The sequence below is a fragment of the Cyclopterus lumpus genome, chromosome 7 (genome assembly GCF_009769545.1).
Source record: "Cyclopterus lumpus isolate fCycLum1 chromosome 7, fCycLum1.pri, whole genome shotgun sequence".
Taxonomy (NCBI): domain Eukaryota; kingdom Metazoa; phylum Chordata; class Actinopteri; order Perciformes; family Cyclopteridae; genus Cyclopterus; species Cyclopterus lumpus.
Window position 1 is genome coordinate 7,054,734 of NC_046972.1, and position 24,978 is coordinate 7,079,711.

General features: G+C 42.8%; 1 protein-coding gene across 1 annotated transcript in view; it reads left to right on the plus strand.

Annotated features, from left to right (window-relative positions):
* ajap1 (adherens junctions associated protein 1) overlaps positions 1-20,172 on the plus strand; it is a 94,987-nt gene extending 74,815 nt beyond the window's left edge. The window contains exons 2-5 of the mRNA XM_034537534.1: positions 5,172-5,923; positions 18,205-18,292; positions 18,422-18,664; positions 20,100-20,172. Of these exons, the coding sequence (XP_034393425.1) occupies positions 5,172-5,923; positions 18,205-18,292; positions 18,422-18,664; positions 20,100-20,172 (1,156 nt within the window). The remainder of the gene's footprint in view (positions 1-5,171; positions 5,924-18,204; positions 18,293-18,421; positions 18,665-20,099) is intronic.
* The last annotated feature ends 4,806 nt before the right edge of the window (positions 20,173-24,978 follow it).

Sequence of the window (24,978 nt, forward strand, 5' to 3'; positions counted from 1 at the left end):
CTTGCAATCAACTTGAACTTACCCCAGTCTTCCAATAAACACATGCATAGGAATGTGTCCTCCTCCTTCACCAATATACCATTTAAAAAAGATAATAATTTCAGCTCATTGCAGTTCCTCACTGAAAAATCCATCTGTCTGTGTGCCCCGCAGCGAAGCGCCTGTACAATCACCATGCTTTGTGCTGATGAGAATGTGAGGCGGGGACAGTACCAGCTCACAATCAGGAGATGTCACAATTTCCACTAAAGGGATTTCCTGCCATCTTGTTGAGGCTTAACTGTATATACTGAAGTTAGTAATGACGACATGATGGAGCATGTGCTCATGAAATAGGACACCAGACACGCATTCCCACCAGAAAGCAATCTGGTATGTTCATGCTGCACTTTATCAGCCATCTGTGCAGTATATACTTCCAAATGAAACTTTCATTATGTGGGATGTCAACAAATATTTGAGAGTCGCTTTTATATGATAAAAGCTCATCCCTTAGAAATTATTATTTCTAGTCCAATTTATCAGCTGTTCTTTCTGTGTTTAGAATTGTAGTCCTTGTCAACATTGGACGTTTACGTACAGAGACAGTACTTTACGAGCGTATGTAGACGAGTCAAGTGTACATATCTGTTACCATGTTACTGAATGTACCATTAGGAATGCTGCCTGAAACTGGCTTATTTTAAATAAATTTAACATAAAATAGGAATAATTTAATAATTGCTAATCACGGATTAGTTACTTAAAGTTATGTATGACAATTCTGAAAAAAATCATAGACTATAGAAGAAGTGGACGGAGTCAACGTGACATCACTCACAGGTTTGTGGACTACGATTGGGAAGCCATGCTTTTAGCAATTTTGTTGTAGCCATCTTGGTTTATTCGGAACCAGAAGTGACCAAAGAGGGTGGAGCTAAGTACAAACTAACGCTGAATGAGACATTTTCAGGCAAAACAATTAACTGATTAACTCATTGTGAAAGGGTTACCCCGCCCTGAAGCACACCCTGCTACTTTACTCTAAAGCGGACCATAACTATTGTAATTTATCATGCTGTAGTGAAAAATTCACTTGTAGATTTCTGTACATTCAGACCTCAGGCAACAAGAGGAGTCGCCATCTGCTGGCTATTAGAAATAATGCAAGTTAAAAGCACCAATCAGAACCGGAGGTAGCCAGCTGCTATTGCAGATTAAACAGATTATAACACGTGCTTCAGTTTCTGTTAGTCTCAGTCTCTGTTAATAATCTTTCACAATTATTAAAGTCATTTCATCATACATTTTGTATTATACACATAGATAATTGAATGCGTTATGTTGGCAACCATTATTCCTCAGTGGGGCCTGAGTGTGTGACATCCTCCTTCTCCCCATGCCTATGCATTCACAGCAGCCATTACGACATGTCATACTGTAGACAAACACTGGGGTAATTTATTCAATAAATGATGGTCCCATTCTATTGTGTGTGTCACAGCCATTCCGGTGAGCCGGCATGCATAATACCAGGGCCATGCTTGATGTTATTAATCACACCTGTGTTTATCCTGTAATGACACAACGGCTGCTGTGAAAATGGTCTATTAAGAGTTATGCAGTAAATCCGCTGGACATTAGCATCTTGAGGGGCTAACCTTGAAGAAGGGTGTTCAACAGTAGGCATGTGTGTGAGAAAATACATTAAATATGTGAAATGACATAGACTTTTAAAATTATTTTAACTGACCTGTTGATACTATGGGTCAGTGGTTAGCATGCCCGTCTTTCAATCGGGGTCGGCAGTTCAATCCCCGCCCTAGTCCTTGAGCAAGACACTTAACCCTACATTGCTCCCCGTAGCTGTGTCTACGGTGTATAATGTAACATGTAATGTGTCTTTGAGTATCTTAAAAAGCGCTATATAAATTAAATGGATTATTATTATTCATAAATATATACATTACTCAAAGAAAAAATGTTGACATGGAATCAGTACCTGAAACATTTGAATGGCGACTACACCATCTGGTTTATTAAGAGTTGTGTTAACTGTGTAATTTAAGCGTGATGTTAATTAATCACCTCAATCTGTGTTAATGCTCATTAATTGACAAATATTAAAACACAAAGCAAGTAATTAACAATTCAGGATCACACAGTTGGCATAAAAATAATTAGGATATTAAAGAACAGAAATTGTGCAGATTAGGTGAACAGACCTGGGACAGATGGAAAAGCTCATCCAGCACATACACACGTATACACTATAGATAGATATACATAGCTTTTAACATTTCTGGACACATTCGTCTACATTCGACAGTGCGTCTTGATTGATTGTGGAACTAAAGATGATTGGGGCAACTGTAAAAACTACCATAATTCATATTTTATATCACTGCTTAGCATATTGTTGGGGAAAGACAGGAAGATGTACTTTTTTTTTCACTGTTTCGAAACGTTGTGTTGGGAATGAGTTAGATCATTGCAATGTTACACCGAATGTGTTCAATAGTAACGTCAACTCTTTCCTATTAGAAAAAGTGCCAATTTTCAAAGAACTCTGTCCCTAGCTCGATTTCAATGTCGGCGATCTGCGGCTTTCATTCAGATGTTGGCGTTTTTCTTTATGAGTAATAGCTATTTCACACTACATCATTTTCTTCACTCGCTGAGATCAGAAGCAAATCGGCATTGGAGCAAAGTTGTTGTTGCACCGATGGTGTTGTATGTTTCGCATGAAAGTGTGTTTATTATTGCGCTCAAGGAGAAGTCATGTTGGGAAATCTGAAAATCCGCATAGGCATACTCAAACATGTAGGCTACAGGCGGCCAACGAAACTCATACACAGTCGAAATCAACATTCAGCCATGGCATTGAAAATATTTTAGATACTGCTAAGCTAAGCTTTCTATACTCCTACACAACAAACTCTGCCCGGCAGGTTTCCACCGTTGTCCTCCGGCAACACGTTGCCATAATGTCAGACACTTAACAATAACAGTGGGAGCCTGTCATGGCAAAAGCGAATACTTGAAGTGGACGAAAATGGCGAAGCCAGCCGGCCCCAATCGGATTACATTGCAGGCTGCCGTCCAGGTGGAAAATAGCGAAGATATCCTTTAACAAACACGGCCATGAAACATTTTACTGCTCTTCTCAACCTGCTCCACATCACATTATGCATGATGAGTGACACTACTTCCCTGATCAGATATTGCATTAATGTTGCATGGAAAGTTAAACTTGAGTTTCCAGTGTGTTGATTGGTGAGGTGCCAGGATCTCAGTCTGAGGTCACAGCCAAAACACTCACACAACAAGTTATTAGCCATAGTTTTAACTGTCCTTAATACACTGACCTTGTCACTGCTCTTTAATGACCACATCAGTCACCATTTATGGCTCAATCAAAATGCCGGTCAGTTAGTGGTTTGCTGGTCCAGCACAAGTCAAATAGAAAGGTGGGGTGAATGATAAAACCATGGTTCAGAATCACTCCTCATCAGTGTAAGTGTGTATACAAATATTGACCCGACGTCACTTGAATTGTCTTAAGTCCTATTGTTCTTCCATTAGTATGCTGTATTATGCCTGAATTTTAATATAGCAGCATGTCAATGATGGATGAGAGCTTAAATCAACATGTCATAAATGTCAAACAGTATTTAGAAACTCCTCACTAAACCATAAACCTCAGTGCTGTGACACTGACATAAAATGATTGTGTTCAGAAAAAAAGCCACAGAGTAGAGTAGGGCTCTCTTTTTTTATTTCAATAATCAACAAACATGTAGTTTGTTTGAATGAATTTAAATGCGAACCATGAACATCCTAAACTATGTTGTGACTTAAGTGACAAGCCGACGTTACTCTCAGGCAGTTGCATTTACTCTACATATAGCCATACCTTTATTATTGTTCACACATCAAATCCAAACAATATTTGCATTTTGTGCAAACAAAGAGAACAAGAACAAGCTAAGTTTACTGACAGGATAACACGGCATGCAACGTGGACGTGTTGAATTTCTCATTACAATTGACATCCAGTGATATCTGAAATCTATAGCAGAGCAGTTATAGTACATTAAATCGCTTGGTGTGAAATTACTGCAATCACTACTGAGAACATTGACATTTGAACGCAATGATGTAGATTTGCATGTGAGAAGAATCTTAGATGACTTGTGCTGCAACACCCGCATCCCCAACAGCAGTCCGGTTCGTCTTGCCAAACGTCACCACAGCATCGCCAGGCGATAGTTGGAGACTTGCAAGAACATGACTTGGTGATTATACAAACTATGGACATCTTTGTGTCGCCTCTGACAGTCGATGAACCCATTCGCACTTTGCCATCCATCATCACCTCTGTGATGCTTCCAAAATGAGTCCGCCGTGTGGGCTTAAATTGGCCAAGGACAGCAGAGATGAAAGATAGCCCATAATGAGGTTTCTCCCTTAGGAATCAATGTGTAGCTTTGTTCCAGGGGCCACCGAAGGTTGTCTGTAAATCAGTCTCCTGCAGGGTCCTGGTGTGAGTAGCCAGCCTATCTATCACCTTGCCATATGTTGATAACCCGAAGTGAGGTTTATACAATAACAAAGGACATTTTTTGGACATACTTTGGTTTTTTGAATACATTAATGGTGTGGCTGTGTAGGTGAACGTTTCTACAATATTCTGGTCATGCTGTGTCTTCTTCCGGGCATTGCGCGTTACCCTGATTATTGCACCGCATAATCAACTTGCCCTTCGGGAATCAGATGACTTTGTTTCTGAGGGAGATAATGCAGAATATGATGATCAGCTAAACCAGGCCTGATCTTGTGTGTCGGCGTAATCATCCCTGGATTGATATGAATCTGTAACATCACTGCTTTTGACTGCTGAGAGCAAAGAGTGCAAATACATAATCTTTCACATGTTGTACAACATTTACTTTGTGCCCGACCTTTAGACTACAATTCAAGAGGCGCAGCTAATTATTATCGAAGCTTAATTGAGTAGGACTTGAAGTTGTGGAATAGAACTTTGCCAGGAGTGCAAATGGAGTGTGAATACTGATGTGAATCTTTACAACAGACCATTAACCTGATTAGTATGGTTTGAACGTCCAGTATAGTGAACATATACTGAATCTAAAATGCCTCCTCTCGTTTACTTTCTCCCTTCTCTGCAGTCCGTCTGCTTTGAGGCCAGGCAGCAGCGTGGGGCACCGGGTGTGGATCCTGCTGGCCATGACCCACCTCACCCTGGACTTCTCTGTGTGCAGCCCTCTCAGTCAGGGCATGGGGGTCAAACTCACGCCTAAATCGGTGCCTCGTTCTCGACCTCGCTGGCAGCCGCTATGGGACGCGCCCAACAAGCTGCACTGGAGAACAGTGAGCCCGTTGGCCCGCCGGCTCCTCAACCCTATCCCTCCACCCCAAGACAACAGGGCAGGGGTCAAGGGTCAAAAGCATCGGAAGCCAGCACATAAAGGACAAGCAGCGTGTAAGGAGTGCCGTTTGAGATACTTTCAAATGGAGACAAGTGATCCTTTGGCTGTAATAGCGGGGGCTCCAGAAGCTTTATCCAGCGGGAGCAGAGGAGACACAGTGCGGTTGTTACTTAGAGCCAGGAGGCAGCTCAAATGGGACAGCAATGACAAGTCTCAGGAGGGCCGGACTACCACGGTGGCCGGATTTATCGACTGGGGACCCACAGGGACAGATAGCATAGATGACAACGGCAAACAGGAGTCCAACGCAACGCTGTCCACCAAGGTCTCAACTACCACAGTGGCCACTACCCCTGGCACTACAACCAGGCTCTCCCAAAGGACGTTCACTGTGGTGACCACACCAGAGTCCAACAGGCTAAGCACCACCAAGGCCACTGTCGGGTTCGGGGAGACTGTCAAACCACCAAAGCCATATGGGGACACACCAGGTAAGACATCAAACAGCTTTACAGCATCTATTACCGCGAGTAACCTACAGAAATCATAGTTTGAGCTGCCTTTGTTGCATCTTTTTGCTTCAGTCACACTTAACAGACTAAGCCCATGTCTTCATTACTGAACAGATACAGTGCTGTTAACTTTTTCATTTAGTCAGTACTGAAAACAGATGAGAAACCTGCATGGCATAGAAATGAACACCAGGGATTTAGAGCCGTCTCAAGTGTATTTCATAAAGATAAATAGGCTTCTGCTCTGCAAAGTTCATATGACTTCATTTTTTGATGTGATGAGGTATTTAAGGATACGCTGACACTTCAAAAAGCTGTAACTCAAATTTGTAACACATTTAGAAATGGGCCTTTTGTCTTTGTAAGCCAATGTGCACACAGCTCAAAACAAAACAAACTGAATCAGGAACGTTCAGAGCATCAACCGAATGTTCGCCATTGTGAAGATTGGACAGACAAATAAAGTAGTCCTACAATTCAGTAAAGTCGATATGTAAGAGGAAACTTGAACAAACTAATATCAGTTTAAATGGCACACTTGTCACACAGAGACCCAGGGTTGGATTGCTTGTAGTGGAACCTCCAGGTTGACAGTGCAGTGTTCACATGCGTGAAGCCGGTGTGGGATAACATTCCTACCGTCGCACTATAGATATCCACATGATGTTTGGGGGGGCTTTCATGTGGGTAGGATCTGGGGGAGGGGCTGAAAACCCCCTCGCTGGCAGGTGAAAAGAGGCATCTGGCAACATAATGTGTCATGCAGACGGCATTCGTCTGGCTGTTAACGTCCTCCTCAGGCAAACAGGGACAAAGGTCACTATGCATACAGAATTCAATTGGTGAGAAAATGGGGGTAAATTGCTCAGAATAAATTAAATAGAAAAGCAATAATGTGAAGTTTTCTCCTACCCATTTTCTCTAATTATATTGCAAATGACTAATGATCTGCTTATCACTGATATCATATCGCAGCTTGTGAAAATAGCACCCGAATCAGAGTATTTCCTCACTTCTCCTCGTGCCCTCGTACTGTACATGACCACGTGTGGTTTTTATGGGCCATCCCTCTGTGCAGTGAACACACAAACCTCCCAGCCAGACATATTAGATTTACCATTTCATTAAGTCCATGAGGAACAGGGCTTTTTAAATGGACCATACAGGTAGCCATAAAACATAAGTCATGTTTAACAACTTGTGAAGCAAGCACTATGCTAATTGCACCTTTCCCATTTGGTGCATTAATATAAATTTCATAAAATTAGGCAGCTAACAGTAAGGGTGATCAAAAGTCCTTGGCAACCTCCTACTCAATTACAATGAAAGATGTCTTAAAGCACAGCGGAATGTGAACATCCTGATGAAAAATGACAAAATATCTATTTTATTTTAGGTTTGTGGAGCTGTACTGAGATGACCTTCCCAACCTTTACAGTGTTGATGGATGCTTACTTGCATCCATAGGACATGTCCAGCTGTGAGTTTGGTGGTCCTACATGGGAAGAAGGGTTGGGCAGTTTGTTCCAAAAATTGACCAATATGTTTGTGTTGGGGTTTGCGACGTTCCACAAACGTTCTTAGCAAATAAATAAATAAAACAAACTATTTTCCTTATTAAAAAGAAAAATACAACCCTAAATTTCTCTCTTTCACCAAAGTTGCCTTTTAAGTCATTAAAACCCACCTAATTCAAACTCAACAGTTACAAAATCAAACTCGCCAAACCATCTTGGTTCGTCTTTCCACTGTTATTATTATTCTATCTTTATTTAAAAGATTTATTCTTCATTTATTTCCAACAATCACCAACTCCGGAATAAATTCCCTGAGTGTAAATATGTTGGCTCAACACGCTGTGTTTACAGGCTGTCTCTCTCTCTGGCGGCTAAGCAGAATCTCTTACTTGCTCTTCGAAAGGCAGATTATTAAATTAGCTAAATAAAGTTTGTAAAAACAGCCAATATATTGCAAAAAAAACAAAACAGCGATATCATCTATCGGCCAATCAGCAATATATTTGTCCAATCACCCAACCCCCAAGCAAACCTTAAAGCTGACAGTAGCCTCACAGTCATGTTACAAAAACACTCATATGAGTAAGTTTTAATGTTAGGGGTTTTATGTACATGTACATATACATTTATATTGTACGATTGTGACCGAGTTGTATACAGTGAATGTGAAATAAAATGGCAGCATGTAGGTGTCTCATCAGCGACGTTGTGATCCCTTTATTTTCTTTTGAGAGGGAGGTGAGTGCGAGACCACCAAGTGATTCAAGACGATGGCTTTAAATTTCATCCTGGAGGAAAAATAAAAAAGGCCTGATTTCTCAGACTAGGTGCACATTATTGTATCACTAAGCAGACCATGTCTCATCAGAGCAGATGAATGGAATCTCTTTTCAAAGCACTGCCCGGGTGCTGAAATGCTGCAGAAAACGTTCCTTTTGCCTTCACAACACATTAACCCATGTCTGTCTCACAGTGGCCCCAAGGCAAGACATAATTACCACACCGACGGCACAGCACTGGATTGCTGATAAAACTAAACTATTACCGAAGGAGATGGGCTTCACTTCGTCTCCTTCTTTTATCTATTCCTGCTTTGTCTTTGAAGATGTTTATGGATACATTGCATTCAATTTTAACACCTTAAACTAACAATCTTAATCAGGTGATAATCAGAATTCACATAACTCAACTAGATTTATGCTTGTCTTTATTATTGATTTATTATTGCATGTGTTCAGTTCAATCAATAAATACTTATACTTAGGCTAAGTGCGTTTGCAAAGAGGACACACACACTGCACATAACTCATACCTATTATATAATATAGAGAAACTCATACCTATTATATAATATAGAGAAACTCATGCGGGATAGATATTACATGTTCTGGCTTATATTGGTTAAAAAATGACTGGTTCATTACAACAGCCCTTATTTTTGCCAAATTTGGCCATCACTTATCTGTTAAGTAATATCTGTTAAGTAATGGTTGTACTCACCAGTGTAATAATAACATGTGGTCTCGAGTGCCTCTTGGTTGCATTTGGTCAAGAGCAAGGGAAATGTTATTTTTGACCTAAAGAGGGTGGCATGTTTGCTGCATATTAAAATATTTATGTTAACATCGTTTTAGGCATCCTTTTACTGGGTAATTGAGTTGGCATAGTCATCCAAAAGGAAACGTTCATGACGTGAAATAGCCGCCTTGGTGAAACTACTGCGTTACAAATCGTATGGCAGTGCTCAAGACAAAAGGACTCTTCTGGCAGTGCTGAAAGAGGTTTTCTGGTTCAAACTGCGCCGCGTGAACTTCCAAATTCCGAGCACGTCTATCTCCTCCACGCAGCTTCTCAACATGGCAGCCGGCTGCCACTGTTGAGCCGCCGGCTAACGGCGCTAACAATGCTAACAACGGCAGCGGTGCTGACAGTTTGAGAGACAGTGTTTACCTGAGGGGGGCACCAGACAAACGGGTCGGCTGGGGATGGCCTTCACAGCTGTAACCGCCAGTGGGGGTACGCTCACATGTACAGACATACACTAAATAAACAACACACGACCGATTTGGCGATGTAAACTAAGCGCAGTGAAGATTACTCCAATTCATCTTCATAATGATGATAGTTGAATGATGCTGCATCAGTGCTCTGAATATTGTATGAAGAAACCTTTAATGCTGACTTTTGAGAGTAATGCGGATGCGCATGCACACCATTTTGTGATAATGGAGATGTATTACATTGAAAATGCATAACCGCTCTTACATTTCAATACGAGTGTTCAAATACAAGAGCGGCAGGGCGCGAAAGCCCAGGTGATCTGTGCCCATGTGAACGGGCAAACATCAAAATCATGCTCGTAACTCCTCACTACTTGAACACTATTATGAATCCCAGTAATCAGAGAATCAAGTGTGCACGGGAGCAGGTGTTCTCGCTCTCTTGTTCTCTTTGTCATCCAGCGTCTCAGACAGAAAGGCCTCCGCTCAGAGAGCACCTCTGGGAGAAACGCACCCAGCCACCCTGACGTCGCAGCTAATTGCAATCTGAAAGCGTTGATGTAGAAATGACAGGTGGCTCCAAAACATGTCTGTATTATGTGCAGAGCTTTGACCATCAACATATACTATGACAATTTATGAAATGTAAATAATAAAAATAATATTAATAATGACAATGCATATGGAGCCTATCCTGGATGTTTAGATCCCTTTCTATTTGTAGCAAATACATTAACTGGATATAACTTATTTATGTTTACTTATACAACTAAATTAGAATGTTTTTGGAAAGAATAATGCATATAATTAATTTCAGATTAAGTCAGGCTCTCAGGAACTGTGGGATTACAGCAGGAACATTCACCCCTGCAATAAACGGTCTGCATGAACTAATTCACTCTGACTCATGAATACTGTAGGCAACCAGCACAAATTCAAGCCATTAGTGTACTTTGTCTTAGCTACAAAAGGCATGTGAGGCGAGTATGATGACCGTAATCATCTCACGCTTTGTGTGTGTGTGTGTTTGGTGGGAGAATGTGCACATCACTGTCAAATGTGGATGCAAGCGGTTGTTTGTGGAAGGAGCTAGAGAGCGGAGGAGGAAAGGCCTCTCTCACACAGAAGCGCTGCTCAGTAGTCTGAATCTTCCACTGTCTCCCTCGACTATGGTCTAATGTAATCATTAATACATCGAGTGACGATGCATCTGTGACAGCCTGTTGCATCCGTCTCACCATGAAGCGCCAGAGCACGGCAGAAAAGTTGTTAAATTACCTCTTTTTGTTTCTGTGCAGAGGAATTTCACCATAATCAGAGTCTCATTCACTCTTTGTACAATAAAAGTTGTATTGTAGAAAACTTGATTTACCTTTTAATGCCTGAAGAAGGGCCAGCGTGAAACATTGTCCATTTACTACATTTGGAGTGGTCAGTGGTCAGCGGAAATTATCCGTGGACTTTACACCCTCACAAACCACGCTTCATTAGTTTTAGCTCTGTGACAGTTTGGTTTGGTCGGACCTCAACTGCGTAATGACACCGAGTAGACGACAGCTCGCCACAGCTTGTCCGTGTTGCACTTATTGACTGCAGGCTTTGTGTCTTCACTCCCACTCACTGTTGGCGTTGATGGTGCAGGACAACCAAAGGGACAACTCTGTCTGTTATTGCAGAAAATCCAACACGCTCACACCCTTTCCCACGACAAAGACTTTAATGTGGCTTGTAATCAGTGGGAATGCCTTTCTGTCCAATTTATAGTTTGATTTTCTTTTGCACATTTCTTTTCCATGCACAGTTTTCCAATTAAGAGTGTCAGCCCATATAAATCAATCAACCAATCAAACTCTGATTTCAGAATCAAGGTCCAAATAGTACAAAACATTAAATAGAATCAAAATCACAAGTAAAATGCATACCAACGAATGCCTTATATACCTTAGTTGTCATTAGGAAATGCAGCCTCACCATTAATTGTGCAATCAGTTGAAATAGCACAGTAGGCCACTGGCCGTGGCACCGAGCAGCCATAGACAGTTCAGCCTTGGTGGTTAATACCTTGAATGTACATGTAACCTTGTGCATATATCTTAGTCCATCAGGAGTTAGTCTGGATGATGCAGCGCTGGTGGATGCCTCCTGTTGATCCTTGCTCTGGAGGTGGGAGGAGGAGGAGGAGGAGGAGGAGGAGGAGGTATAGCTGTAGTGCCTCCAGATGCTCGCTGATTGTTCCCGGTGACTGTGCTGCTAGTAACTGCGACCCCCCTCTACTCTACGCAGATGGAGCTGTCAGCTCCATTATGGCTACGAGATGATTAAAGTCAGTAAAGCCACTACTGATAACTTAGGTCTTGCAATGCGGCCTGAGAGGCACACGGTCCATTGTTGCAGGCTTGTGTGGAGTAAGCAAAAGGTACCAAATGGTGTCAAATTAAATGCAAACCCACGTTTTAAAAAATGAGGAATGATTATTTACTTAGCTGTCAATCCACAGAACCATAACAAGTGGCAATAAGTAACGCTCTCTCTCTCTCTTCTCACCCTCCATCTCTCTCCCACACACACACACACACACACACACACACACACTGTTCATTTTACATTTCAGGGTTGACATATTTGCGGTCAAGCACTTCCCTACTCGTGACTCATCAGCCAAAATATAAATAAGAAAACCTCCTAAAGCCTCGTTCAGACTGTAAGCCCTGTTTTTGACATTTCCAGATTGATTTTAAAAACATGAAATGTGATTTTTGAAAACACATTTTGAATTTTGTTTGAGATGCCAATCCGATTTCCACAGATCCATGTCGGCAGGACGTGGCCCGCTGTAGAGCCTTACAGTTCTGTCCTGTGGCGTCCTGAAATAGTCTTTAGAGATCCCCCAAAAGCAATTCACATCACGCTTTCAAGTTTGTGGAAGAGGGGTGGAGGGTTAAATGAATGGAGTAAATAAGTAAGTCTACATCTACTGTAGTGCAAAGTGAGGACATGTAAAATGTATGTTAAGTGTCCCAGGGATCTATTTTTAGAGGTGGGCTCGGTGAACATTGTAATGCAGCATTATGACCTGTGGTGGACCTGTAGAGGCGTACAATACAGCCTCCTCAGCCGGGAGAGACGCACAGGGAGACGGAGAGAAAGCACTTCTCCCAACGGTTACCATGGCAATCCAATAAATTTGGCATTACTCTCTGTCTTGACTCTGAATAAAGTGGGCAAAAATGAATCTGCTTTTCTCGAGCGTTAAATTTGGACTTAAATGCTGATGCCTGGTGACAGGCGTGCGGAGTCAAACCCCCTTTCCCTGATTTACAGCGAGCCGAGCCAAGAGGAGATGAAGTGACCGAGAGATGCTGTTTCACTCTCTCTGCTGCGCAGCTCTCTCGCCATGGCTTGACACATCTGCCTCAAGGAAGAGAAGGGCAGATGTTGACGAGACACTATTTGGATGCAGGAGAGTTTCTGTCAGTCAGAGGGGACAAGGCAGAATTTGAATGTGTTTTTGTTTATTTAGGGGGACATTGTGTTGCTGGACAGGAAGGACAGAGAGGATGATAGAGCACGAAGGAGAATTGGATTCAGAGCCAAACAGTGCAGGTGCATGGTGTGCCTCAGCGAAGCTTTGTTTGTGAAAGAAATAACTGCCGTCTCCAACATGACAGCGGACAGATTTCAGGATGACTGATTGGAGCTGCTTCTGTAGCAATGCCATTTCACACCCACACGAAAATTACAGTCATTTCCATTTTGTCTGTTGCTACCAAGATGAGCCACTGTGTGTTCGCCACTGTTCCCAACAAAGGCCCGGCTCACAATCGCAAGCCTTCCGTAAGGGATGTCGCCATAGAAGCAACACCCTTTTTTTTGGGCCGTTCTAACATTGGCCCTCCAGTCTGACTGAGTTATGCAGGGCCGCCTTTGACACAACTAGAGAAGAGGCATGAAAGAGTAATTGTTTCTCTCTCCCTCTCTCCGCACCCTCTTCTTCAATAAGTGTTTTAGATTGCTTGGCGGCTCAGTGGAAATCAGCCTAGACTGACACCTTGACACCGACGCTAATTGGCAATTCCTCACCATCGGCACTTTGACGGAAGTCTTCCACCCCGACCTGTCCCGTTCAGGTGCCAGGTTGTAGGAGAGGCGATCTCGGCCGGGGGTCATGCAGCGCATTAGCCAGTGGCGCATATGCCCGTACATATGTGCTTCGTGGCGTGTGGGAGGGAGGTGGCTCAACTTTTGTAAGCCACAACTAGCTTTACAAATGAGGGGCCTTTCCCACATTTCTTAGGAGCTGTTAAGCCAGCACTGCGGGGGCGTAGGCACCATTAGCCCTAAATGGCTCTTTGCAATGGATGCCTGATTGGGCTTACGGCTACACACACAAACACGCATGCATACTAGTTAAATAGGAATTCTCTTTTCCTCATCATCTGTCCAGTATTGCCCCATGGCATTGTTACTCAGAGGACAAACTGCCTGCTGTCCCATAATTCACCATGTTAATAGCTGATAGTCAGGAATTCAGCAAGGTCATAAAAGTGGTTGCATGCAGAGGCTGAAATTGTCTTTGGTTACAGAAAGTTATGTCTGGCTGTAACAATATGTTCTCACGTTGCAATTTTGACATAGAACATATGTCCACAAGTACATTCATTTGATATTGAATACATTGATGCAGTCTGTCATGACAACTTGGCATGTCACAGCAGGAAAGTCACAGGTGTAAATCTAAAAAGTCTAGTCGCTTGAGTTTCAGGGTGCCGGTATTTGGCATGCCGACTCACTGACACACTGTCACGACTCGAGGCCTTTACACACCTGGGTTGTGACGGAGAAACGATACGAAAAATAGCAGCTTGGCTGCGAATAGTTTGCGTCAGAAGTATCCCGTGTGGAAATAAGAGTTCCAGTCTCGACTTAAATGACATCTCGGGATCATCTTGTGTCAGTAAAGCAGCTGCTAATACATTTAATGTTGTTTTTTTTTAGTTTGGTGTTACCAACATTAGCAAATCCAACCCTTTGTTTTGGACCAGGACACAACTCAATAAATATGTTCAATTCTAAGTGAAGTCCTCAGACCCCTGAAGCTCCGGTCTTCAGGTGAATTAAAACTGAGGGTCTCGGTTACTATTCTCTGGGTATGTCATGACCGCTTACAAATAGTCACTTGATATTTTAATCTGTACTGAGGCAAACGTTATATCACTGAGGATTGATACACATATAGTTGATGGAATCAGTCTGAAATACTGAGCTAATGTGATGCGACAATGGAAAAAAACTAAACATATTGAAAATCTGTTCCAACCCAGACGTTCCCTACATGTATTGACCCCACGCTGAGTATTTGTGTCTGAGCTGGCATTCTTTCATTAAAAGTAGGTACCGAGGATAGATTTCATCTCACCGCCTTGCTTTTCCTTGACGTGTTCATCAAACTGTCACGGCCATGAAGCAAAAAAAAACTAATTTATTTCTTGCTGGGAGCAACGACGGGATCTCAAATCCCGCTGCCGCTGAGGTCACAGGCTCGCTGTCCTCTCCTCTCTGTGTCCCCTTCTGTCCCTCTCAGCCTCTCTTTGTTTGGCAGTGATTTGACCAAACAAAACCTAACCGGGTTCCTCCAAAGCAAGGTGACTGCCAAAGGTGACATTTCAACCTGACTGCCAGGGCTCAATGAGTTTCAGATGGCCGGGCCAAATTTCCTTCCCTCCAACTGGCAGTGCTGGATGAAAATAGAACTGGTCTCTCAACTCAGATTTGTCACCCATATCATTATCTGCTCGATTATCTCTTTCCCCTGAAACGCAATGCCCTGAAAATGAGGTTATAATGGACTTAATGTTGATGTTTGTTTTTCTGGAGCTCACATTGTCGGGCTAATTTGTTTCGTTAAAGAGCTGTTCGAGGCAAATGTACATATTTTTGGCTTCGAACGGCAGCCTGGTGGAATTCTTACTGAGCTATTTGGACTGAAGTACAACAAGAACATGTAGCATAGCATTAGTGAGCTACACACGGCATGCTCACATTGTATCAACTGGGCCCATCGGATTCACTCTGGCCGAGCTGCTAAGCATGCGTGTGTTGCGTTTACTGGCAAAAACATTCGCCAATCAATGGTTGCACGCACTCTATGACAGTTTGGATAATGCTCAGAAGTTCCCCTTGTGTGGGAAGAGGAGTGCTGGTATTGCAGAGCAAATTCGCCAAGTACAGCCTTTAATTTGACATTTCCTGACTGGGGAGTGCTCCCTTTCACGCTGACATCAATGAAAAAACGAAACAATTCCCAGCAGAGACCTCAGCTATTGATCAAGGTCAAGGCCAAGCTTTATTATGCCTGAACTCGGACAGATGTTAATTTATAACCGAACACTTTCAACCTAGCAGCCTCGACGTCAGCCGGAGACGGGCAGAGAGGGAGTCGAGCGGGGCGGGGGGGGGGGGTGGGGGGGGGGGGGTATGAGGGAAATGCAAATGAGTTGTCAGATAAGTTAATGTGCCTTTGCCTTTGCCGTGGCGAGGGACTCTGATTGCGCTGGGAAGGTAAGGCTTCCCTGAGCCAGCCGGAGTTATCATTAATCCAAGGTTGACCTGGCCTGCCTTTTGCACCGCCTCGGCCCGCAGAAGTTTATTATCCAAGAGGAGGTTTGGCGGGGCAGCAGGCAGGCAGAGGAGAGGCCGCACGCTTTCCCAAAATGACCGAGCAGCACTTCCTTTTGAGTCTCCCCGAAGACAAATTGGCTTGGATCAGCAGCTAGGCAGCTGGCTGATGGAGAGGTGAGATGTATAAGGCACACGTGGGCATTTCCATCATGACGGCTTTTCTTTTTTCTTATTTTTCTTCTCTCTTTTTTTTTTTCTCCGCCTCCTGCAGCGTGTCACCTGCTGCAGTGTGTCATTGTGTCCTCATAGCCCTCATGCTGTATCACTCACCCACACACATACACAACACACTTACCGCACAGCGCAGTTGAATAGGCTCACACTAATCCTCACTTTAGACATGTACCGCACAGTTTTGTTTGTGGATTACTCTCCTCTGGCAAAAGTGAGAGATCAGCACACACAGGAGTCTTAAGTGTTTAAAAAAGAACAATGCTTTTGTCCTGTAGTCATATGGAACAAAGGGAGCAAGCCGAGAACCTTTGGTCCACATTCACAACCGCAAGCTGGTTAAGATGCAAAAGGGATGCATCGTTTAAAGAATAGATGTAATTGTATGGCTTTGTAATGTCCAACAGCTCAGCAATGAACCAGATACCTGTCGCTGAAGTACAGCGGCGTGGTTCCATTGCTCTGGTTTGACTATCCGAGGTTAATGGGTTTATAATCCTTCTCAAATCACACAACATCAGTGAAAGTCACTGAGTGTACTCTCCATTGACCGTTCAGCGTTTGAGGATCCAGTCTGAACAATTTGTCTTTTTTGTTCAGCCACTGTCTCCGTTGTCCTTTTGATAGCACTGTAATTGGGTTTTAATATGTCCAATAATGATTTTTTATAATGTGGCAGACAAGTGCAAGTATATCTTAAACGGCCCGTGCATTATGAATATGAAGTGGGTGACCGGTGGATACGTCCTGACTGGAGTTACTTATTCCCCAATGTCGTGTATTATCTGTGGTTCACACACTTACTGTAATACATAACATGACCTTGCCGCTGTAAATACTGCAATCAATTAGCGTCCCGGGGGCGTAGCAGGGCGACGATAGTCCCTCAAAGCAGCATTATTCAATAATGCTGCTTTGCAATATTTACGAGAGATAAAATGACTGCAATGTGGAAAGGGTGACAGAGAATTATCATCACCCTGTCAGTTTCCCTCATGGCAGAGCATTTTGTTCTTCTGTCTTAGAGACCAACACAGAGCCAAAAAGAGGGAATATTGGGCTCAGAAAGTCAAGTTGACAAATTCTAAAACGAGGTACAAGGCAAATTCTCTGACTGGTGTGATTTGACAAGATGTGAGTTGGGCTGACGCATTTATTTTCTTATTTACAATTTTGCCCTTCAAGCTGGTCGCGTTAAGTTTGATTTACATAACATTTATTTATGATTATGACATTCATATACAGTACTCATTTACACATTTACTTATGTGCTTCTTTACTTTGGTATTAAAACTGTTTTAAATTCAATAAACACTTCGATAGTCTTACATGATGCTCATAAAAATAGCATGAACACTTGCTTTATACAAATATATAAAGAAACAAAGCGGTTTTACTGCCCGTGTGTGTGTCACTCCTCCACCCAGCATTAACATGCCTTCCTTTCCAAATCAATCAGACTACCTATCAGGGCCACCTTTTATGATCAAACATTTTATTTGATACAGCATATCAAACAATTTGCTCTAATTTAATGTTTAAATAAAAAGCCTTTGGTGCTAAATCTACACGAGTACGAGAAAAGGTGACAACGAGCTTTGGAAGGATTCATTTGGTTTGACAAATACCAAATAAAACCGGGAATAAGAAGAATAACACGTTTTACAAGTACTTTGACTTGGTTATCTATTACGGTTGGCTATGATGTAATGGAATAGTTAATATTACTCTCAAATTACGAATAGCAGCAGGTGACAGTGTCATCAATACTTACTGAAGAGCAAAGTGTCACCCTGCGCTTTTCAAGAGAGTGAACTGCTTGTTGGCAACCGGAGCGAAACAATTTCCTCTACAAATCTAATCCTCTTCTCTCGTGTTTGTTTTCTTTCTGCAGGTTTGGCAGTTCACCAGATAATCACAATCACTGTGTCCCTCATTATGGTTATCGCAGCCTTGATCACAACGCTCGTCCTTAAAAACTGGTAGGAAAGATTCCTTTACTTTTAACTCGTTACCCGCCCACGCTTTGCCAGAAATCCCTGCAGATGATTTAGCAGGGTACACGGTATGATTTTATGTTTGTTTCTTGTCTTTGGTGCGTGTTTCTGTAGCTGTGCGCAGTCGGGAAATGGCCGCCACAATAGCCATCAGCGCAAGATCCACCAGCAGGAAGAAAGCTGCCAAAACCTGACAGACTTCACCCCGGCCCGGGTGCCCAGCAAGGTGGACATATTCACTGCCTACAATGACAGCCTGCAGTGCTCACACGAGTGCGTCCGGACAGCCGTGCCCATCTACACTGATGAGATGATCCAGCAGACGCCCGTCTACAAGACTGCGTACAACGGGAACAGGTACGCCGGCCCGGGGCTGTTTATAGCACAATGTGGATGCACATTGGAACATTAGTTCAGTCAGCCAGCCACTGTATGCTTTTACAACCAGATGTATTTGTCCACAATGTTATTTGGTGTTTTTCGTTGTAGCAAGCCGTGATTAAAGCATTGAATCGGGCCTGGTTAAGAAATCACTGTCGGCACCAATCCGACCTTTTTCAAAACCAATACCTGGGCTTTGGGTATCAGCAGAGTAATGATCCTTTACCACGTAATGCACTATGTCACCGATACCCGATCAAGCTTTTTGAGTCAGTATCTCATCAATATCAGCATCGCTATCGGTGCCTCCCCAGCTTGGGCTCCTCACACTCTTCCCCTTGCGTGTGCTGCTGCTCTGAGCCACAGTCGGCTTCAGTCAGAGGTTAGTTTCTCACACACAAATCGGTTGCCTTTAACGCTGTCGTCCATCGCCTCGTTCCTCATCCTTCTGGCCAACACCTGGCTGAGCGGCGCCTCGAGCCGCACACAGACCTATGGACCTACCAGCGAGTTCCGTGGTTCCAGTCAATCTATAGATGTACTGTCAGCAACAGTAACCTTAAATGTAACCTTTAAGTGGCATTTTGTCACCGATCTTTCTGACAGCATTTCAAATGGCAGACAGTATGTATATATATATATATATATATATATATATATATATATATATATATATATATATATATATATGTATATATATATATATATATATGTGATATCATCAATCTGCACAGAACACATCCGTGTTTACCAACCCAGCTAATATGTCTTTATAACACTGGTGAGTCATCGGTGTGTTTGCATATCACGGAGCTGAAATCACTTCCCTCTGTGGGGGAAGATGTGTCTCTCTTTGTGATATAATCTGACATGGCAGGTGTGTTTTCAATAGAAATCAGGCATAAACTTTCATTTGTATGTAGTGTAACAATACGCTTTGTGGAGTTTTGACAGTGTTTGCTGTGAGTGGATAACAGTAACAGTCATTGAAGCTGCAGGGCCAGCAGAGACGGTCACACTTACTCTGTGTATCCAAAACCCTGTAACAGATTCATTATGCTGGCAGCGAGGATGGGATCATTCATCTGTTGTAAATAGTCCAAAGTGTCTGTATTTATTTATTTAAAGTCATGGAGGGAGGGGACACATTTTTCAGCAACAATATTGCTGATAATCTAGGATTTCCGGAGGCTTCAGTATGCGATTATCCCTGTTGTGTTGGTCTGTGACCGATGGCACAGTGTCGACAGTGGCACTAACGTTTGATTACTACAGCAGGTCTTTGAGAGGATGTTCTGAGTCCTTGGAAAACAGATATCAGCGCGCCTGCTCAGCAATAATGTGATATAAATATGAAAGCAATCAAACTGCCATCCATCTGTATTAACTCTCCCACCTCTTTATCCCGCAGGCCCTCCCCCACTGAAAGACAACTGATTCCTGTGGCCTTCGTGTCAGAGAAATGGTTCGAGATCTCTTGTTGACGAGCTGAAGGCCTTGCTCACTTCCCGTGGGCGGAAGAGACTTACTGAATTCACGCTCTGGTGGGTACCGTGCCACTTCGTCCCCTTGCTCACCATCGCCTGGGCTCCGGCCGCCTCGATCACCGCGGCAATGCTGCCCCACTTTGGGAATAGTTGAGAACTTAGCATATGTTTGTTATTTGTGACATGATTATGCTCCGCTCCATCTTCTGCGCGGTGATGCAAAAAAGGGGCTGAGGAATCCAGTTCAGTGCGCTATGAGATATCTCGTTGAGATACAAAGTTAATTATTTATATATCAGTATTTATAAGCTATACATTCACAATTAATCATTTCCCTCCTCGTTTCTGAAACTCCTTCATACGTGTGCCGCCACTCTCATCCTGACACCAAACGCATATTGTTTTGAACACTGAACCGGAGGGAAGGAGCACTTTTACTTGACTTGTGCCATATTTTTAATGCATGGCTAATATATGCCAGAATGGCCCGCATTTAAAATTCAAAGCATGAAAGTTAAACACATGCTCTGGCCCCACAGTGTTGCTGGAAGCCCAGGGGGAGGTGTAACGTCTGCTATTGACCCAGATTTTGAGAGGGAATAGATGGCCTGCAGGTAGTGCGGCGAGAGGACAGCGCCTCGCCGATGTCTGGACACACATTAGTCTCAGTCAGCTCTGCACAGCCTGTGCACAGTGATGCAGCCTTACAAGACATAGGATCCTTTATTAATACGCTCTCCTTGAATGTATATTACAGGATATATTTCAAATGTGTTTCTTCAGGCCAGAGCTGATACAACATCAAAGTATAAATTATAGTCCTGTTCTGAAAATCCTGTCTGTGTTACAGTTTTTATTTGGGTTTGTTTGTGATATGAGTGATAATTGTGATTTTTTTTTGTTTTGTTTTTTTGTTCTCTGCAGGCTCCAGTTGGAAACAACAAACACACAAAAACAGCTTCTTTTTGTAAAATAGTGTGATCACTCTTTGGACACTGGTGAAGATATTTATTTTTCTAGAGATGACAAGCAGAGCAGCCACAACGCTGCCACTCCATAATTTCCAGGAACGTACAGTCATTTAGATATAGATTATATATATATATATATATAGGTATATTTACAGGATGTGTGGGACAAGACTGTGGACGTCACAGATGTCTCAAGGAAAACATTTGATGCTTGAACCCAAGGAGCTGCTGTGGGTGGGAAGATGAACTGTATTTCTGAACAATGTGCCAATAATGCCACTATGTGCCACAACCTGGATAGATGGAAGTTTCAACAACAACGGATGGACTAAAGAGAGCGCTATATCAACCCTGTATCGACTCCAACTCTGTGTTGTTTTGAAATAGTTTTAAGAAATGTGTTGCAAAAAATAGTCTGAAAAGATATTTATAAGGCGCACTATTCTATTACTTTTGGGGTGAGAAAAGCTGTGGTCGGGGGGGGGGGGGGGGGGGGGGGGGGGGGGGGGGGGGTTGGGGGAACGGTATATGCTTTAGTGAACAAAACATTGTTTCTATAGGTCCCATTTTAAAAAGAATAGTTATGTCTATTTTTTTACACACAGCCCCGACAGTGGAGGTCCGGAGCACTTGGGATTCAGTGCTGTTAATAAATACTCCCACCCGAGCTGAGATTACAACAAAGAAACCCATCTGAATGCACCTGGCCCCAGCCAATCCAACGCCCGCTCCGATCGCTCATTGTGTCAGATTTGTGTCCGATTTGGTTTAATGGAAAAAGAAACAAAAAGGTTTCTGTGGTGCTGGATCACAACAAATCCCACAGCAGCAAATTCATGAATGGATGGAGTAAGGACAGCCACAACAGACTGCATGGAGCTGGACAGGACATTCATACTGCCTCAGGTCTGTCTGGCTCTTTTGCACACTTCACGTTGGTCTCAGTTTCAGTTGCTGTTTGGGATGAATTCTAATGATTCGGTATGATTTCTGATTCGAGCTGAAAAAGCAACAAAAAAAAAGAATTGGAATAGATTCAATTTGAGCTTCAAATTCAAACCATTCATGTGGCAATTTGCATGAATAGGAAAAAGATTGACAAATTAATCCCTCCTCAGAAAGTAAATGAATATCCCCACGCGACTCCCAGATTCACTTGATAAATTAATACTACATTTGGAAAGCTAAAAAGTCTGAATTACAGCCAGAAAGTCAAGAAGAACATGAACCAATTTGTCGGATGATCAAATTATCCTCCGTTTTTTTTTTTTTACAAACTAGGAACGGAGGAGAGGTTTTGAAAGAGGTGTCCGTCAAGATCTAAAAGATCTGCGTCACGTGTGTTTTTAAATGCGAGGAGGGAGGGGTTCTCTCCAAGGATGCCGTGGCAGAGGTTAGTTTCGCTCTCTCCGGAGCCGGAGCCACTCAATACTTGAGGACAATATTTACAGCATATCAGAATTTCAGCTCTCACAGCCAGAGAAGTTGGGGGTCGTGCACAAATAGGTTGTTGTAACTTGTGCATATGGGGGAGAGGGGAGTTCGATTGTGTTCTTTCAAAGAGCCAACAGACTCCGTCGGTGTATTGTTGAAGGAGGGGGATTATGACAAGCCAATCAGCCGCTGACAAATTGCTTTAAATGGTCTCTTGTGTCAAGACGAGGGAACTCCGTGGTCAGGGGAGGAAAAGCTCTCCAGAGAGCTTCCCCTTTCCCTGAGCCCTAATCATTTCATTATCAACCTCCAGCTCTGAAAGACAGATTAGGAAGCCGCCTACGAATCCACTTTTTATTGTGCTGTGGGTTTGTTCAAAGCACAAATACAATTCTATAATTGTAAAAGTTTTTTGGCTGCAGACGGCAATATGTACAGATTCAAAAGGTGGGGTTCTTTTGGGGGGGAGTTGGCGTCGACAGCAGGGAGAGTGTGGGGGATCTCCGGTAATTCGCTTAGGGTTGTTTTCAGGCTTCTACTTCTCTGAAGGATTCAAGAAAGCAGGTCGTCCCAGTGAGATCAGTATCTGCAAATGTGAGCCATTCAGGAGGCGCCAAGACGGCCTGAGATAAACACTGTGGAGCAAAACTAAACTCCTGCTTCTGCCCGTCCATGACATGAAAACACCACACTCCCATGAATGACCCGTACCAATTCAGCCTCACGTGTGTTGTCAGGCTGCGGAGTTGCTTCTTTGACATAACATATATTTTTTTGAATGAAGAGTGCTATCTTAATAGTCAAGAGGGTTACGAAGACTTACTGTATATTATACACGTGTAAATGTATTTTCTATATATTTGCTTCTATTTGTGTACAGGTGTGTTCTATTTTTCAGGGCCGTACCCCGTTTTTGGGACGGTTTCAGCTAGATCGGGGATAGTGTCTTTGTTTACATGTGTAACTACAGTATTTCTTTTCAAAACACAAAAACTAACCTTGTGCCAAGCTTCCTACCTGCACTTTCAAGCAGTACGTGTATTATATCTTTAGCTAACCAGTATAATACTTCAGTAGACGCTGCAATAGTTCAGAGACTGGCGGAGGGATTTCCAGGTGGCAGTGGTTCGAAGAGGTGTTGTGATCTTACCTCGCTGTGTTCATGGTACGCTGAGAAAACCAATGGCTTTCTGTTCTTCAATATCATTTCTACATGAACTCTAATATCAAGTCTTTCATCACAATAATAATAAAATGAAAAAAAACAGTGTAAATCCAACAGTAGCTGCCAAGAAACCAACTAAACTTGACGTAGACTGGGTTGCATTTATTTGTCATATCTTGTTTTTGTATATACACATTGCGACAACTGCCCCAGAAAATGTATGATTTGCCACATTGTAATCACTGCGTGAACGACAGCATATGAAAATAATCAGGGAAAGACAAATTGTGAAAGGAGGATGGTTTGTTCAGTACCTTTTTGAAATGCCAAGAGTTACGCACAATGATGTGAGAAACCCTTCACCTTTTTTCATTCACTTTCAAGTTGTTAAAGGATCATTCTGGTTTATTTCAACTTGGGCATCATAAAAACCGTTGGCCAAAGTGACGACCGGGTCATCAGTTCTGACGTTTTACACACAACGAACAAATTAAGTCCAACGGGGTAAAACACAAGCGCAAAGCTGTGTGGGCACACGACTACGGCAAGCACAGTTAGTCAAAGTTCATCCTTGAGGTCTCTAATCTGAGTCATCGTCGTACAGTTTGCCTTTATTTTTTTCCCCTTCATTGAACAATATTATTATTAATGACGGCCACGATGGGCAAAAAGAGATCCGAAAATAAGAGTCAAGTTTTACAGAACCTAAATTATCCTGTGAGCCTAACAGACCAGTGTGTAGGCTTGAGGAGGATTCATCAGCAAAAATGCAATGTAATACTCACAACTATATTTCCACGTTTCATCACCTGAAACTAAGAGCCATGTGTTTTTGTTAGCCTAGAATGAGCCCTCCATAACTAGATAGGGAGCAAGTCCTCTTTATTGGTCTGCCATGTTCCTACGGTAGCCCAGAACGGACAAACACTGGCTCCAGAAAGGCCCTTTATGTTTTGAAGTACACCGAAGTTCTCGGACGCACGAGGGGGAGGGGCTTATAACAACCAAACGCTTAACAAGACCTTTGTAGGCGGTCACGATTCACTTTCACCAATTGAATATACAGACAGGTGTCCATCACAAGGTGGCCCCTGAGCTAATGAGCCTAGTGAGAAGTGCAGTCATTTTATTTTATACAATCAGACTTCTTTTGGAAAAAAAAGAATGCAAGTTTAAGGTGTTTTACGCACCGACTTCACATTTCCAGACCAGGAGTTTGCCACCTGGGAGTCA